Source organism: Hyla sarda, unplaced genomic scaffold (genome assembly GCF_029499605.1).
Source record: "Hyla sarda isolate aHylSar1 unplaced genomic scaffold, aHylSar1.hap1 scaffold_1194, whole genome shotgun sequence".
Classification (NCBI taxonomy): Eukaryota; Metazoa; Chordata; class Amphibia; order Anura; family Hylidae; genus Hyla; species Hyla sarda.
The window spans coordinates 48,388-64,127 of record NW_026607817.1 but is presented as its reverse complement, the minus strand read 5'-3'; the positions used below and the strand labels follow the sequence as shown (position 1 = coordinate 64,127).

General features: G+C 42.4%; 1 protein-coding gene across 1 annotated transcript in view; it reads left to right on the top strand.

Annotated features, from left to right (window-relative positions):
• The window catches only part of TBX22 (T-box transcription factor 22), a 34,135-nt gene extending 19,519 nt beyond the window's left edge, over positions 1 to 14,616 (top strand). Inside the window, exons 5-8 of the mRNA XM_056551758.1 lie at positions 6,811 to 6,975; positions 7,300 to 7,364; positions 9,848 to 9,933; positions 13,728 to 14,616. Coding sequence (XP_056407733.1) covers positions 6,811 to 6,975; positions 7,300 to 7,364; positions 9,848 to 9,933; positions 13,728 to 14,296 — 885 coding nt within the window. The 3' untranslated portion in view covers positions 14,297 to 14,616. The remainder of the gene's footprint in view (positions 1 to 6,810; positions 6,976 to 7,299; positions 7,365 to 9,847; positions 9,934 to 13,727) is intronic.
• The last annotated feature ends 1,124 nt before the right edge of the window (positions 14,617 to 15,740 follow it).

Here is a 15,740-nt window from a genome sequence, read left to right as displayed (position 1 = left end):
ATCTCATATCTATCTATCTATCTATATCTCATATCTATCTATCTATCTCATATCTATCTATCTATCTATCTCATATCTATCTATCTCATATCTATCTATCTATCTATCTCATATCTATCCATCTGTCTCATATTTATCTATCAATCAGAGCTGTACACATTGGCCCTCATTTACTATTCTAAACCCGACTTCTTTTGTCGGGTTTTTTTGGTGCATCTTTGTCTGCTACAGACATCCTGCGCCAGTCTGCGACACAATGCGACATTTTTTCCCGACAGACCCGGTGTGGATTCTCCCAAACCCGAAAAAGGGGCGTTACCCGACATTTCTGAGCTTTCCCGCGTATTTATAAAGGTTTCCAACCCGAATTTGTTGAATTGTTGTGGATTTTTTCCCGACAGCTCAGAGGAGTTGGAAACCAAAACCAACAAAACCCACGAGCGACAAACAGGATGCGACATAATAATAAATACCGGGGAAAAAAGCAGTCGGGGAAAAAAGCAACGTAGACTTACAACCCGATTTTCTAAGTAAATGAGGACCATAGTGTATGACCCTATATACATCCTATATGTTGTCTCTTGATGGTCTCCGGTGATGTTGTGGGGGGCTCGTTCATCCTCTGTGCCCGTATGTTCCACAGTCCTGAAATTCCTCCATTTGGCAGAACAGATGTGTCATTGGTCACAGCACATTACCCGGGTCACTAGGTGCCCAGTCTGACCCTGTCCTGCACCCTCACATCTCTATTAGATCTATGTCATTGACACTGAGGGGGTAATGTTTCTCCTCGAGGAAAGCGCCAAACTGGTGTACGGATACGCAGAGTCGTTCTCCTGAGGGAAAAGAGCCTGCTCTCTGGTGACACCTACTGGGAACATCTAGAACAGTGGTCTCCATACTGTTGACCTCCAGCTGTTGCACAACTACAGCTCTCAGCATACCCAGGCAGCCATTTGTAGTTTTCAGCAGCTGGAGGACAACAGTTTGGAGACCACTGAGTTGTAGAACATCAACAGAACATCCAGCAGCTGGATAATTAGTCACATGATTTGCTGGGTTGCCCATAGCAACCAATCAGATGGTTTCTTTAATTTTTCAGAGGCCTTTTTAAAAATGAAAGCAGCGATCTGATTGGTTGCTATGGGTAACTGCAGCACTTTTCCTTTACACAGGTTTTGATAAATCTCCCCCAAGATGTGTTGTGTATTAGGGGCAATTACTATAGTCAAATATCCTGTTGTTCAGAAAGGGGTAAATACTATGGTCACATGATCTGTGGGATTGAGGGGGTCTGTATAGTACGGTAACATGATCTGTGGGGTGGTGGAGGGCTATATACTATGGTCACATGATCTGTGGGGTGGAGGAGGGCTATATACTATGGTCACATGATATGTGAGGTGGTGGAGGGCTGTATACTATGGTCACATGATCTGTGGGGTGGTGGAGGGCTATATACTATGGTCACATGATCTGTGGGATGGAGGAGGGCTATATACTATGGTCACATGATATGTGAGGTGGTGGAGGGCTGTATACTATGGTCACATGATCTGTGGGGTGGTGGAGGGCTGTATACTATGGTCACATGATATGTGAGGTGGTGGAGGGCTATATACTATGGTCACATGATCTGTGGGATGGAGGAGGGCTATATACTATGGTCACATGATATGTGAGGTGGTGGAGGGCTGTATACTATGGTCACATGATCTGTGGGGTGGAGGAGGGCTATATACTATGGTCACATGATATGTGAGGTGGTGGAGGGCTGTATACTATGGTCACATGATATGTGGGGTGGAGGAGGGCTGTATACTATGGTCACATGATATGTGAGGTGGTGGAGGGCTATATACTATGGTAACATGATCTGTGGGATGGAGGAGGGCTATATACTATGGTCACATGATATGTGAGGTGGTGGAGGGCTGTATACTATGGTCACATGATCTGTGGGGTGGAGGAGGGCTGTATACTATGGTCACATGATCTGTGGGGTGGAGGAGGGCTATATACTATGGTCACATGATATGTGGGGTGGAGGAAAGCTATATACTATGGTCACATGATCTGTGGGATGGAGGAGGGCTGTATACTATGGTCACATGATCTATGGGATGGAGGAGGGCTGTATACTATGGTCACATGATATGTGAGGTGGTGGAGGGCTATATACTGTGGTCACATGATCTGTGGGGTGGTGGAGGGCTATATACTATGGTCACATGATCTGTGGGATTGAGGGGGTCTGTATAGTACGGTAACATGATCTGTGGGGTGGTGGAGGGCTATATACTGTGGTCACATGATATGTGAGGTGGTGGAGGGCTATATACTGTGGTCACATGATATGTGGGGTGGTGGAGGGCTGTATACTATGGTCACATGATCTGTGGGGTGGTGGAGGGCTATATACTGTGGTCACATGATCTGTGGGGTGGAGGAGGGCTATATACTGTGGTAACATGATCTGTGGGGTGGTGGAGGGCTATATACTATGGTCACATGATCTGTGGGATGGAGGAGGGCTATATACTATGGTCACATGATCTGTGGGGTGGTGGAGGGCTATATACTATGGTCACATGATCTGTGGGGTGGTGGAGGGCTATATACTATGGTCACATGATCTGTGGGGTGGTGGAGGGCTATATACTATGGTCACATGATCTGTGGGGTGGTGGAGGGCTATATACTATGGTCACATGATCTGTGGGGTGGAGGAGGGCTATATACTATGGTCACATGATCTGTGGGGTGGAGGAGGGCTATATACTATGGTCACATGATCTGTGGGATGGAGGAGGGCTGTATACTATGGTCACATGATCTGTGGGGTGGTGGAGGGCTGTATACTATGGTCACATGATCTGTGGGATGGAGGAGGGCTATATACTATGGTCACATGATCTGTGGGGTGGAGGAGGGCTGTATACTATGGTCACATGATCTGTGGGGTGGAGGAGGGCTATATACTATGGTCACATGATCTGTGGGATTGAGGGGGTCTGTATAGTACGGTAACATGATCTGTGGGGTGGAGGAGGGCTATATACTGTGGTCACATGATCTGTGGGGTAGTGGAGGAGGGCTGTATACTATGGTCACATGATCTGTGGGGTGGTGGAGGGCTATATACTGTGGTCACATGATCTGTGGGATGGAGGAGGGCTATATACTATGGTCACATGATCTATGGGGTGGTGGAGGGCTATATACTATGGTCACATGATCTGTGGGGTGGTGGAGGGCTATATACTATGGTCACATGATCTGTGGGGTAGTGGAGGGCTATATACTATGGTCACATGATCTGTGGGATTGAGGGGGTCTGTATAGTACGGTAACATGATCTGTGGGGTGGAGGAGGGCTATATACTATGGTCACATGATCTGTGGGATGGAGGAGGGCTATATACTGTGGTAACATGATCTGTGGGGTGGTGGAGGGCTATATACTATGGTCACATGATCTGTGGGGTGGTGGAGGGCTGTATACTATGGTCACATGATCTGTGGGGTGGTGGAGGGCTATATACTATGGTCACATGATCTGTGGGGTGGTGGAGGGCTATATACTATGGTCACATGATCTGTGGGGTGGAGGAGGGCTGTATACTATGGTCACATGATCTGTGGGGTGGTGGAGGGCTATATACTATGGTCACATGATCTGTGGGGTAGTGGAGGAGGGCTATATACTATGGTCACATGATCTGTGGGATTGAGGGGGTCTGTATAGTACGGTAACATGATCTGTGGGGTGGAGGAGGGCTATATACTATGGTCACATGATCTGTGGGGTAGTGGAGGGCTATATACTATGGTCACATGATCTGTGGGGTGGTGGAGGGCTATATACTGTGGTCACATGATCTGTGGGGTAGTGGAGGGCTATATACTGTGGTCACATGATCTGTGGGATGGAGGAGGGCTATATACTATGGTCACATGATCTGTGGGGTGGAGGAGGGCTATATACTATGGTCACATGATCTGTGGGGTGGAGGAGGGCTATATACTATGGTCACATGATCTGTGGGGTGGTGGAGGGCTATATACTATGGTCACATGATCTGTGGGGTGGAGGAGGGCTGTATACTATGGTCACATGATCTGTGGGGTGGTGGAGGGCTGTATACTATGGTCACATGATCTGTGGGATGGAGGAGGGCTATATACTATGGTCACATGATCTGTGGCGTGGTGGTGGGCTATATATTGTGGTCACATGATCTGTGGGGTGGAGGAGGGCTATATACTATGGTCACATGATCTGTGGGATGGAGGAGGGCTATATACTATGGTCACATGATCTGTGGGATGGAGGAGGGCTATATACTATGGTCACATGATCTGTGGGGTGGTGGAGGGCTATATACTATGGTCACATGATCTGTGGGGTGGAGGAGGGCTGTATACTATGGTCACATGATCTGTGGGGTGGTGGAGGGCTATATACTATGGTCACATGATCTGTGGGGTGGAGGAGGGCTGTATACTATGGTCACATGATCTGTGAGGTGGTGGAGGGCTATATACTGTGGTCACATGATCTGTGGGATGGAGGAGGGCTGTATACTATGGTCACATGATCTGTGGGATGGAGGAGGGCTGTATACTATGGTCACATGATCTGTGGGGTGGAGGAAAGCTATATACTATGGTCACATGATCTGTGGGATGGAGGAGGGCTATATACTATGGTCACATGATCTTTGGGATGGAGGAGGGCTATATACTATGGTCACATGATCTGTGGGATGGAGGAGGGCTGTATACTATGGTCACATGATCTGTGGGGTGGTGGAGGGCTATATACTATGGTCACATGATCTGTGGGGTGGTGGAGGGCTATATACTATGGTCACATGATCTGTGGGGTGGTGGAGGGCTATATACTATGGTCACATGATATGTGAGGTGGTGGAGGGCTATATACTATGGTCACATGATCTGTGGGATGGAGGAGGGCTGTATACTATGGTCACATGATCTTTGGGATGGAGGAGGGCTATATACTGTGGTCACATGATCTGTGGGATGGAGGAGGGCTGTATACTATGGTCACATGATCTGTGGGGTGGAGGAGGGCTATATACTATGGTCACATGATCTGTGGGATGGAGGAGGGCTATATACTATGGTCACATGATATGTGGGGTGGTGGAGGGCTATATACTATGGTCACATGATCTGTGGGGTGGTGGAGGGCTGTATACTATGGTCACATGATCTGTGGGATGGAGGAGGGCTATATACTATGGTCACATGATCTGTGGGGTGGTGGAGGGCTATATACTATGGTCACATGATCTGTGGGGTGGTGGAGGGCTATATACTATGGTCACATGATCTGTGGGGTGGTGGAGGGCTATATACTATGGTCACATGATCTGTGGGGTGGAGGAAAGCTATATACTATGGTCACATGATCTGTGGGATGGAGGAGGGCTGTATACTATGGTCACATGATCTGTGGAATGGAAGAGGGCTGTATACTATGGTCACATGATCTGTGGGGTGGAGGAAAGCTATATACTATGGTCATGTGATTTGTGGGGTGGTGGAGGGCTATATACTATGCTCACATAATCTGTGGGGCAGAGGGGGTTTATTTACTATGGTCACATGATCTGTGGGATGGAGGAGGGCTATATACTATGGTCACATGATCTGTGGGGTGGTGGAGGGCTATATACTGTGGTCACATGATCTGTGGGGTGGTGGAGGGCTATATACTATGGTCACATGATCTGTGGGGTGGTGGAGGGCTATATACTATGGTCACATGATCTGTGGGGTGGTGGAGGGCTATATACTATGGTCACATGATCTGTGGCGTGGTGGTGGGCTATATATTGTGGTCACATGATCTGTGGGGTAGTGGAGGGCTGTATACTATGGTCACATGATCTGTGGGGTGGTGGAGGGCTATATACTATGGTCACATGATCTGTGGGATGGAGGAGGGCTATATACTATGGTCACATGATCTGTGGGATGGTGGAGGGCTGTATACTATGGTCACATGATCTGTGGGATGGAGGAGGGCTATATACTATGGTCATGTGATCTGTGGGGTGGTGGAGGGCTATATACTATGGTCACATGATCTGTGGGGTGGAGGAGGGCTATATACTATGGTCATGTGATCTGTGGGGTGGTGGAGGGCTATATACTGTGGTCACATGATCAGTTGGGTAGTGGAGGGCTATATACTGTGGTCACATGATCTGTGGGGTGGAGGAGGGCTGTATAGTGTGGTCACATGATCAGTTGGGTAGTGGAGGGCTATATACTATGGTCATGTGATATGTGGGGTGGAGGAGGGCTATATACTATGGTCACATGATCTGTTGGGTAGTGGAGGGCTATATACTGTGGTCACATGATCTGTTGGGTAGTGGAGGGCTATATACTGTGGTCAGGTGATCTGTGGGGTGGTGGAGGGCTATATACTATGGTCACATGATCTGTGGGGTGGTGGAGTGCTATATACTGTGGTCACATGATCTGTTGGGTAGTGGAGGGCTATATACTGTGGTCAGGTGATCTGTTGGGTAGTGGAGGGCTATATGCTGTGGTCACATGATCTGTGGGGTGGTGGAGGGCTATATACTGTGGTCAGGTAATTTGTGGGGTGGAGGAGGACTTTATAGTATGATAACATGATCTATGGGGTGGAGGAAGGATATATACTATGGTCACATGATTGTCACATTGTTGCACTGAGGTCATGTGATCATTCAGAGCCAATAGACTTAGTGTTGTTATGCTGCAGTTATTGTATTATGTTCGTAGATCATCCTGCAGTCAATGCATAAGTACAAGCCCCGCATCCACGTCATAGTCCAGGACTCCCGCTTTGATCTGTCTCAGATTCAGTCGCTGCCAGCAGAGGGGGTGAAGACATTTTCATTCAAGGAAACAGAGTTCACCACAGTGACGGCGTACCAGAACCAGCAGGTATGATGGCGTAACAGAACCAGCAGGTATGATGGCGTAACAGAACCAGCAGGTATGAGCCTGTGTGTCATATGTGAAGTGGAGGGTAAAGGGCAAAGTTGTAAAGGGCTATAATTCCCAGAATGCCTGGCATATAAAACAATAGTAAGACAAGACTTGCAAGAAAATGAGCCCAAATACCTAAAAAAACAATAAGTAAGCCAAAAGTGAGTGAGGCAGTTGACACTCTACATGGCCTGTACACATATACACATATACCGCAACCATACAGCCTGTACACATCACTAGAATATCAGGATCTAAAGTGTTATATTTTCTCCATAGATAACAAAGCTGAAGATTGACAGAAATCCCTTTGCAAAAGGCTTCAGGGATCCAGGAAGAAACAGGTAAAAACTACTTTAATATAATACTGCTCTCTATGTGCAATAATATATTTACTATAATACTGCCTCCTATATACAAGAATATAACTACTATAATACTGCTCCTATATACAAGAATATAACTACTATAATACTGCCTCCTATATACAAGAATATAACTACTATAATACTGCTCCTATATACAAGAATATAACTACTATAATACTGCTCCTATATACAAGAATATACCTACTATAATACTGCTCCTATATACAAGAATATAACTACTATAATACTGCTCCTAAATACAAGAATATAACTACTATAATACTGCTCCTATATACAAGAATATAACTACTATAATACTGCCTCCTATATACAAGAATATAACTACTATAATACTGCTCCTATATACAAGAATATAACTACTATAATACTGCTCCTAAATACAAGAATATAACTACTATAATACTGCTCCTATATACAAGAATATAACTACTATAATACTGCTCCTATATACAAGAATATAACTACTATAATACTGCTCCTATATACAAGAATATAACTACTATAATACTGCCCCTATATACAAGAATATATCTACTATAATACTGCTCATATATACAAGAATATAACTACTATAATACTGCTCCTATATACAAGAATATAAATACTATAATACTGCTCCAATATACAAGAATATAACTACTATAATACTGCCCCTATATACAAGAATATATCTACTATAATACTGCTCCTATATACAAGAATATATCTACTATAATACTGCTCCTATATACAAGAATATAACTACTATAATACTGCCTCCTATATACAAGAATATAACTACTATAATACTGTTCCTATATACAAGAATATAACTACTATAATACTGCTCCTATATACAAGAATATAACTACTACAATACTGCTCCTATATACAAGAATATAACTACTATAATACTGCCTCCTATATACAAGAATATAACTACTATAATACTGCTCCTATATACAAGAATATAACTACTATAATATTGTTCCTATATACAAGAATATAACTACTATAATACTGCCTCCTATATACAAGAATATAACTACTATAATACTGCCTCCTATATACAAGAATATAACTACTATAATACTGCTCCTATATACAACAATATAACTACTATAATACTGCTCCTATATACAAGAATATAACTACTATAATACTGCTCCTATATACAACAATATAACTACTATAATACTGCTCCTGTATACAAGAATATAACTACTATAATACTGCTCCTAAATACAAGAATATAGCTACTATAATACTGCTCCTATATACAAGAATATAACTACTATAATACTGCTCATATACACAAGAATATAACTTCTATAATACTGCTCCTAAATACAAGAATATAGCTACTATAATACTGCTCCTATATACAAGAATATAACTACTATAATACTGCTCCAATTTACAAGAATATAACTACTATAATACTGCTCCTATATACAACAATATAACTACTATATTACTGCTCCTATATACAAGAATATAACTACTATAATACTGCCTCCTATATACAAGAATATAACTACTATAATACTGCTCCTATATACAAGAATATAACTACTTTAATACTGCTCCTATATACAAGAATATAACTACTATAATACTGCTCCTATATACAAGAATATAACTACTATAATACTGCTCCTATATACAAGAATATAACTACTATAATACTGCTCCTATATACAATAATATAACTACTATAATACTGCTCCTATATACAGGAATATTACTACTATAATACTGCTCCTATATACAAGAATATAACTACTATAATACTGCTCCTATATACAAGAATATATCTACTATAATACTGCCCCTATATACAAGAATATAACTACTATAATACTGCCCCTATATACAAGAATATAACTACTATAATACTGCCTCCTATATACAAGAATATAACTACTATAATACTGCTCCTATATACAAGAATATAACTACTATAATACTGTCCCTATATACAAGAATATAACTACTATAATACTGCCTCCTATATACAAGAATATAACTCCTATAATACTGCTCCTATATACAAGAATATAACTACTATAATACTGCTCCTATATACAAGAATATTACTACTATAATACTGCCTCCTATATACAAGAATATAACTACTATAATACTGCTCCTATATACAAGAATATAACTACTATAATACTGCTCCTATATACAAGAATATAACTACTATAATACTGCTCCTATATACAAGAATATATCTACTATAATACTGCTCCTATATACAAGAATATATCTACTATAATACTGCTCCTATATACAAGAATATAACTACTATAATAGTGCCCCTATATACAAGAATATATCTACTATAATACTGCTCCTATATACAAGAATATATCTACTATAATACTGCCTCCTATTGCCTCCATCGGTCAGAAGTCTTGCAGGGCCTTGATCATGTGACTCTTGTCTTTCAGGAGTGTGCTGGATGGTCTTCTTGAGAACTATCCCTGGAGATCTTCTCTTTCCTTAGACTACAAGGCATTTGGGGCAGATACACCTGGTAAGGGGCTTTGCAGTTACCCCGGGGTCACTTGTGGTGGTCACTGGGGGGATTATAAGGTGTCAGGGTTTGGAGGTATGTTGAATCTGCTATTGGTCAGACATCTCCTGTGCAGGTAACGTTCTGCAGTCTATGGGTAGAGTCCTGGTTATTCGGCATGTCTTCGAAAAGCTGGGTGACACCTCCTAGTAGCTGGTGTAGATTTTGTGGTGCTCTGTGAGTTAAACACCCCAGACCCCAGACTGATACATTGTACATAGCTCGTCCTGCTCTCAGCTGAGAAGTGATACAATTGTATCCAGTCTAGACAATGCTCTGTGAGCTAAACATCCTGGACCCCAGACTGATACATTGTACATAGCTAGTCCTGCTCTCAGCTGAGAAGTATATACAATTGTATCCAGTCTAGACAATGCTCTGTAAGCTAAACACCCCGGACTCCAGACAGATACATTGTACATAGCTTGTCCTGCTCTCAGCTGAGTATATACTATTGTATCCAGTCTAGACAATGCTCTGTGAGCTAAACATCCTGAACTCCAGACTGATACATTGTACATAGCTAGTCCTGCTCTCAGCTGAATATATACAGTTGTATCCAGGCTAGACAATGCTCTGTGAGCTAAACATCCTAGACTCCAGACTGATACATTGTACATAGCTAGTCCTGCTCTCAGCTGAGAAGTGATACAATTGTATCCAGTCTAGACAATGCTCTGTGAGCTAAACATCCTGAACTCCAGATTGATACATTGTACATAGCTCGTCCTGCTCTCAGCTGAATATATACAGTTGTATCCAGTATAGACAATGCTCTGTGAGCTAAACATCCTGGACTCCAGACTGATACATGGTACATAACTAGTCCTGTTCTCAGCTGAGAAGTGATACAATTGTATCCAGTCTAGACAATGCTCTGTAAGCTAAACACCCCGGACTCCAGACAGATACATTGTACATAGCTCGTCCTGCTCTCAGCTGAGAAGTGATAGAATTGTATCCAGGCTAGACAATGCTCTGTAAGCTAAACACCCCGGACTCCAGACAGATACATTGTACATAGCTCGTCCTGCTCTCAGCTGAGAAGTGATACAATTGTATCCAGTCTAGACAATGCTCTGTGAGCTAAACATCCTGGACCCCAGACTGATACATTGTACATAGCTAGTCCTGCTCTCAGCTGAGAAGTATATACAATTGTATCCAGTCTAGACAATGCTCTGTAAGCTAAACACCCCGGACTCCAGACAGATACATTGTACATAGCTTGTCCTGCTCTCAGCTGAGTATATACTATTGTATCCAGTCTAGACAATGCTCTGTGAGCTAAACATCCTGAACTCCAGACTGATACATTGTACATAGCTAGTCCTGCTCTCAGCTGAATATATACAGTTGTATCCAGGCTAGACAATGCTCTGTGAGCTAAACATCCTAGACTCCAGACTGATACATTGTACATAGCTAGTCCTGCTCTCAGCTGAGAAGTGATACAATTGTATCCAGTCTAGACAATGCTCTGTGAGCTAAACATCCTGAACTCCAGATTGATACATTGTACATAGCTCGTCCTGCTCTCAGCTGAATATATACAGTTGTATCCAGTATAGACAATGCTCTGTGAGCTAAACATCCTGGACTCCAGACTGATACATGGTACATAACTAGTCCTGTTCTCAGCTGAGAAGTGATAGAATTGTATCCAGGCTAGACAATGCTCTGTAAGCTAAACACCCCGGACTCCAGACAGATACATTGTACATAGCTTGTCCTGCTCTCAGCTGAGTATATACTATTGTATCCAGTCTAGACAATGCTCTGTGAGCGAAACATCCTGAACTCCAGACTGATACATTGTACATAGCTAGTCCTGCTCTCAGCTGAATATATACAGTTGTATCCAGGCTAGACAATGCTCTGTGAGCTAAACATCCTGGACTCCAGACTGATACATTGTACATAGCTCGTCCTGTTCTCAGCTGAGAAGTGATACAATTGTACCCAGTCTAGACAATGCTCTGTGAGCTAAACATCCTGGACTCCAGACTGATACATTGTACATAGCTAGTCCTGTTCTCAGCTGAGAAGTGATACAATTGTATCCAGTCTAGACAATGCTCTGTGAGCTAAACATCCTGGACCCCAGACTGATACATTGTACATAGCTCGTCCTGCTCTCAGCTGAGAAGTGATACAATTGTATCCAGTCTAGACAATGCTCTGTGGGCTAAACATCCTGGACTCCAGACTGATACATTGTACATAGCTCGTCCTGCTCTCAGCTGAGAAGTGATACAATTGTATCCAGTCTAGACAATGCTCTGTGAGCTAAACACCCTGGACTCCAGACTGATACATTGTACATAGCTCGTCCTGCTCTCAGCTGAGAAGTGATACAATTGTATTCAGTCTAGACAATGCTCTGTGAGCTAAACACCCTGGACCCCAGACTGATACATTGTACATAGCTAGTCCTGCTCTCAGCTGAGAAGTATATACAATTGTATCCAGTCTAGACAATGCTCTGTGAGCTAAACATCCTGGACTCCAGACTGATACATTGTACATAGCTCGTCCTGCTCTCAGCTGTGAAGTATATACAATTGTATCCAGTCTAGACAATGCTCTGTGAGCTATATAGCCTGGACTCCAGACTGATACATTGTATATAGCTAGTCCTGCTCTCAGCTGAGAAGTATATACAATTGTATCCAATCTGGACAATGCTCTGTGAGCTAAACACCCCGGACTCCAGACTGATACATTGTACACAGCTAGTCCTGCTCTCAGCTGTATGATGGGTTATAAATAAGATTAGTGATGATGATAATATTGATGATTATTGGTGACAACAGTAACGATCGTATTGATGTTGACGATTATGAATGATAAATATTATTCACATGATGATGTTATTCATTGATGCCTATATTGATAATGATTGATGATGAGATTGTTATTGACGATCATTATGATTTTTGATGATGATAATAATATATATTAATTGATGATGACATTAACTATTGATGATGATTTTAATGATGACTATTAATAATGCTACTTGATGATGATTGATGATAATGATGATCAATTATGATTCTAATGGATAATAATGACTATTCATGATGTTGATTGACAATGATTATTATACTGATAATGATGAATGATACTGAAGATTAATATTGATGATGATTATTGATGAGCACGGTGATGATGATGATGATTATAATGGATAATAATGACTATTGATGATGTTGATTGACAATGATTATTATTCTGATAATGATGAATGATACTGAATATTGATGATGATTATTGATGATGATGATGATGATGAAGATGGTTATAATGGATAATAATTACTGTTGATGATGTTGATTGATTACTATTATTGACTATGATGATATTAATGATGATGATTATAATGGATAATAATGACTATTGATGATGTTGATTGACAATGATTATTATTCTGATAATGATGAATGATACTGAATATTGATGATGATTATTGATGATATTAATGATGATGATTATAATGGATAATAATGACTATTGATGATGTTGACTAATAACGATTAGTATTAATGATAACTGATAATGAAGATCATTATTAATGATGGCAATAATGATGATAAATATTGATTATTGATGATGAGTATAATGGATAATAATAACTATTGATGATGTTGATTTATAACGATTAATAATAATGATGATGACTGATAATAAAGATGATTATTGATGATGATTATTAATGATGATTATTCTGTTGCGTATTTTCTCACATACAGGAGGAAGCTCTGGTTCTTCTCCCCTCACATCCAGCGGGGGCGCTCCGTCCCCCCTGTTGTCTCCATCTTGTTCTCCTCCTACGTTTCACCTGCCTTCTGGAAGTTTTCATTGCTCTGAGTCCTATCTGCACAACCTGACCTCCCCGTTCTGTTACAAGATCTGCCCCGGTGACCTCCTGAGACCACATTCCCTTCTGGATAAACATGGCACTCCAGGGGGGCACATACTTTCTCCTCTCATGGTCGATGTCCCGTTCTTGTCTTCATTTGGAATCTCCAGACACAACAGACTGGAAGCTCTAAAGGGTCGCAGTGTCCCAGGAGCGGCCGCCTCAGGCCAGGTGCTGTATGGGATTCCTACATCTGGGAACATTTTCCCCTCGTCCGCTCTCGCTCGGGAAACCCTGAGCTTCCAGCAGCCCTACGGCTTCTATGGCTACAACTTCTCCGTCCCGTCACATCTCATCACCGGGAACTTAAAGATGACTGACATTTGTCCCAGCTCATTCCGAGATGTGCGGCCCGGAGCCTCCCGCTGGACGCCGTCATCTGTCAACCATTGTCTGTAATGGGACGCCGGGGATGATGGGAATGTAGATAATTATTTAATGTCGGATAATGGGTGTCACTTGGACGATACTAGAGGAGAAATCCGGAAACTTCACCGATTCAGTGTAGACATGATGTCATGGAAAGGATACAAAGCGGCAGGAAGGTGCTACGCACAAGTCAGTAACGCAGGGCGGGTCCCCCCGATCCCTGCACATGGAGGACGGACATTTCTATTATGTATTTTATAGACATATATATACAGTCATGGCCGTAAATGTTGGCACCCCTGAAATTTTTCAATAAAATGAAGTATTTCTCTCAGAAAAGGATTGCAGTAACACATGTTTTGCTATACACATGTTTATTCCCTTTGTGTGTATTGGAACTAAACCAAAAAAGGAGGAAAAAAAGCAAATTGGACATAATGTCCCCAAACTCCAAAAATGGGCTGGACAAAATTATTGGCCCCTTAACTTAATATTTGGTTGCACACCCTTTGGAAAAAATAACTGAAATCAGTGTCTTCCTATAACCATCAATAAGCTTCTTACACCTCTCAGCCGGAATGTTGGACTCTTCCTTTACAAACTGCTCCAGGTCTCTTATTGGACGGCGCCTTTTCCCAACAGTAATTATAAGATCTCTCCACAGGTGATCAATGGGATTTAGATCTGGACTCATTGCTGACACTTCAGAACTCTCCAGCGCTTTGTTGTCATCCATTTCTGGGGCTTTTTGACGTATGTTTGGGGTCATTGTCCTGCTGGAAGACCCAAGATCTCGGACACAAACCCAGCTTTCTGACACTGGGCTGTACAGTGCGACCCAAAATCCATTGGTAATCCTCAGATTTCATGATGTCTTGTACACATTCAAGGCCCCCAGTGCCAGAGGCAGCAAAACAACCCAAAACATCACTGACCTCCACCATATGTCACTGTAGGTACTGTGCTCTTTTCTTTGTAGGCCTCATTCTGTTTTCGGTAAACAGTAGAATGATTTGCTTTACCAAAATGCTCTATCTTGTCTCATCTGTCCACAAGACGTTTTCCCAGAGGGATTTTGGTTACTCAAGTTAATTTTGGTAAAATGTAGTCTTGCTTTTTTATGTCTGTGTCAGCAGTGGGGTCCTCCTGGGTCTCCTGCATAGTGGGGTCCTCCTGGGTCTCCTCCATAGTGGGGTCCTCCTGGGTCTCCTCCATAGTGGGGTCCTCCTGGGTCTCCTCCATAGTGAGGTCCTCCTGGGTCTCCTCCATAGTGGGGTCCTCCTGGATCTCCTCCATAGTGGGGTCCTCCTGGGTCTCCTCCATAGTGGGGTCCTCCTGGGTCTCCTCCATAGTGGGGTCCTCCTGGGTCTCCTCCATAGCGTTTCATTTTATTTAAATGTCGACGGATAGTTCGCACTGACACTGATGCTCCCTGAGCCTGCAGAACAGCTTGAATATATTTGGAACTTGTTTG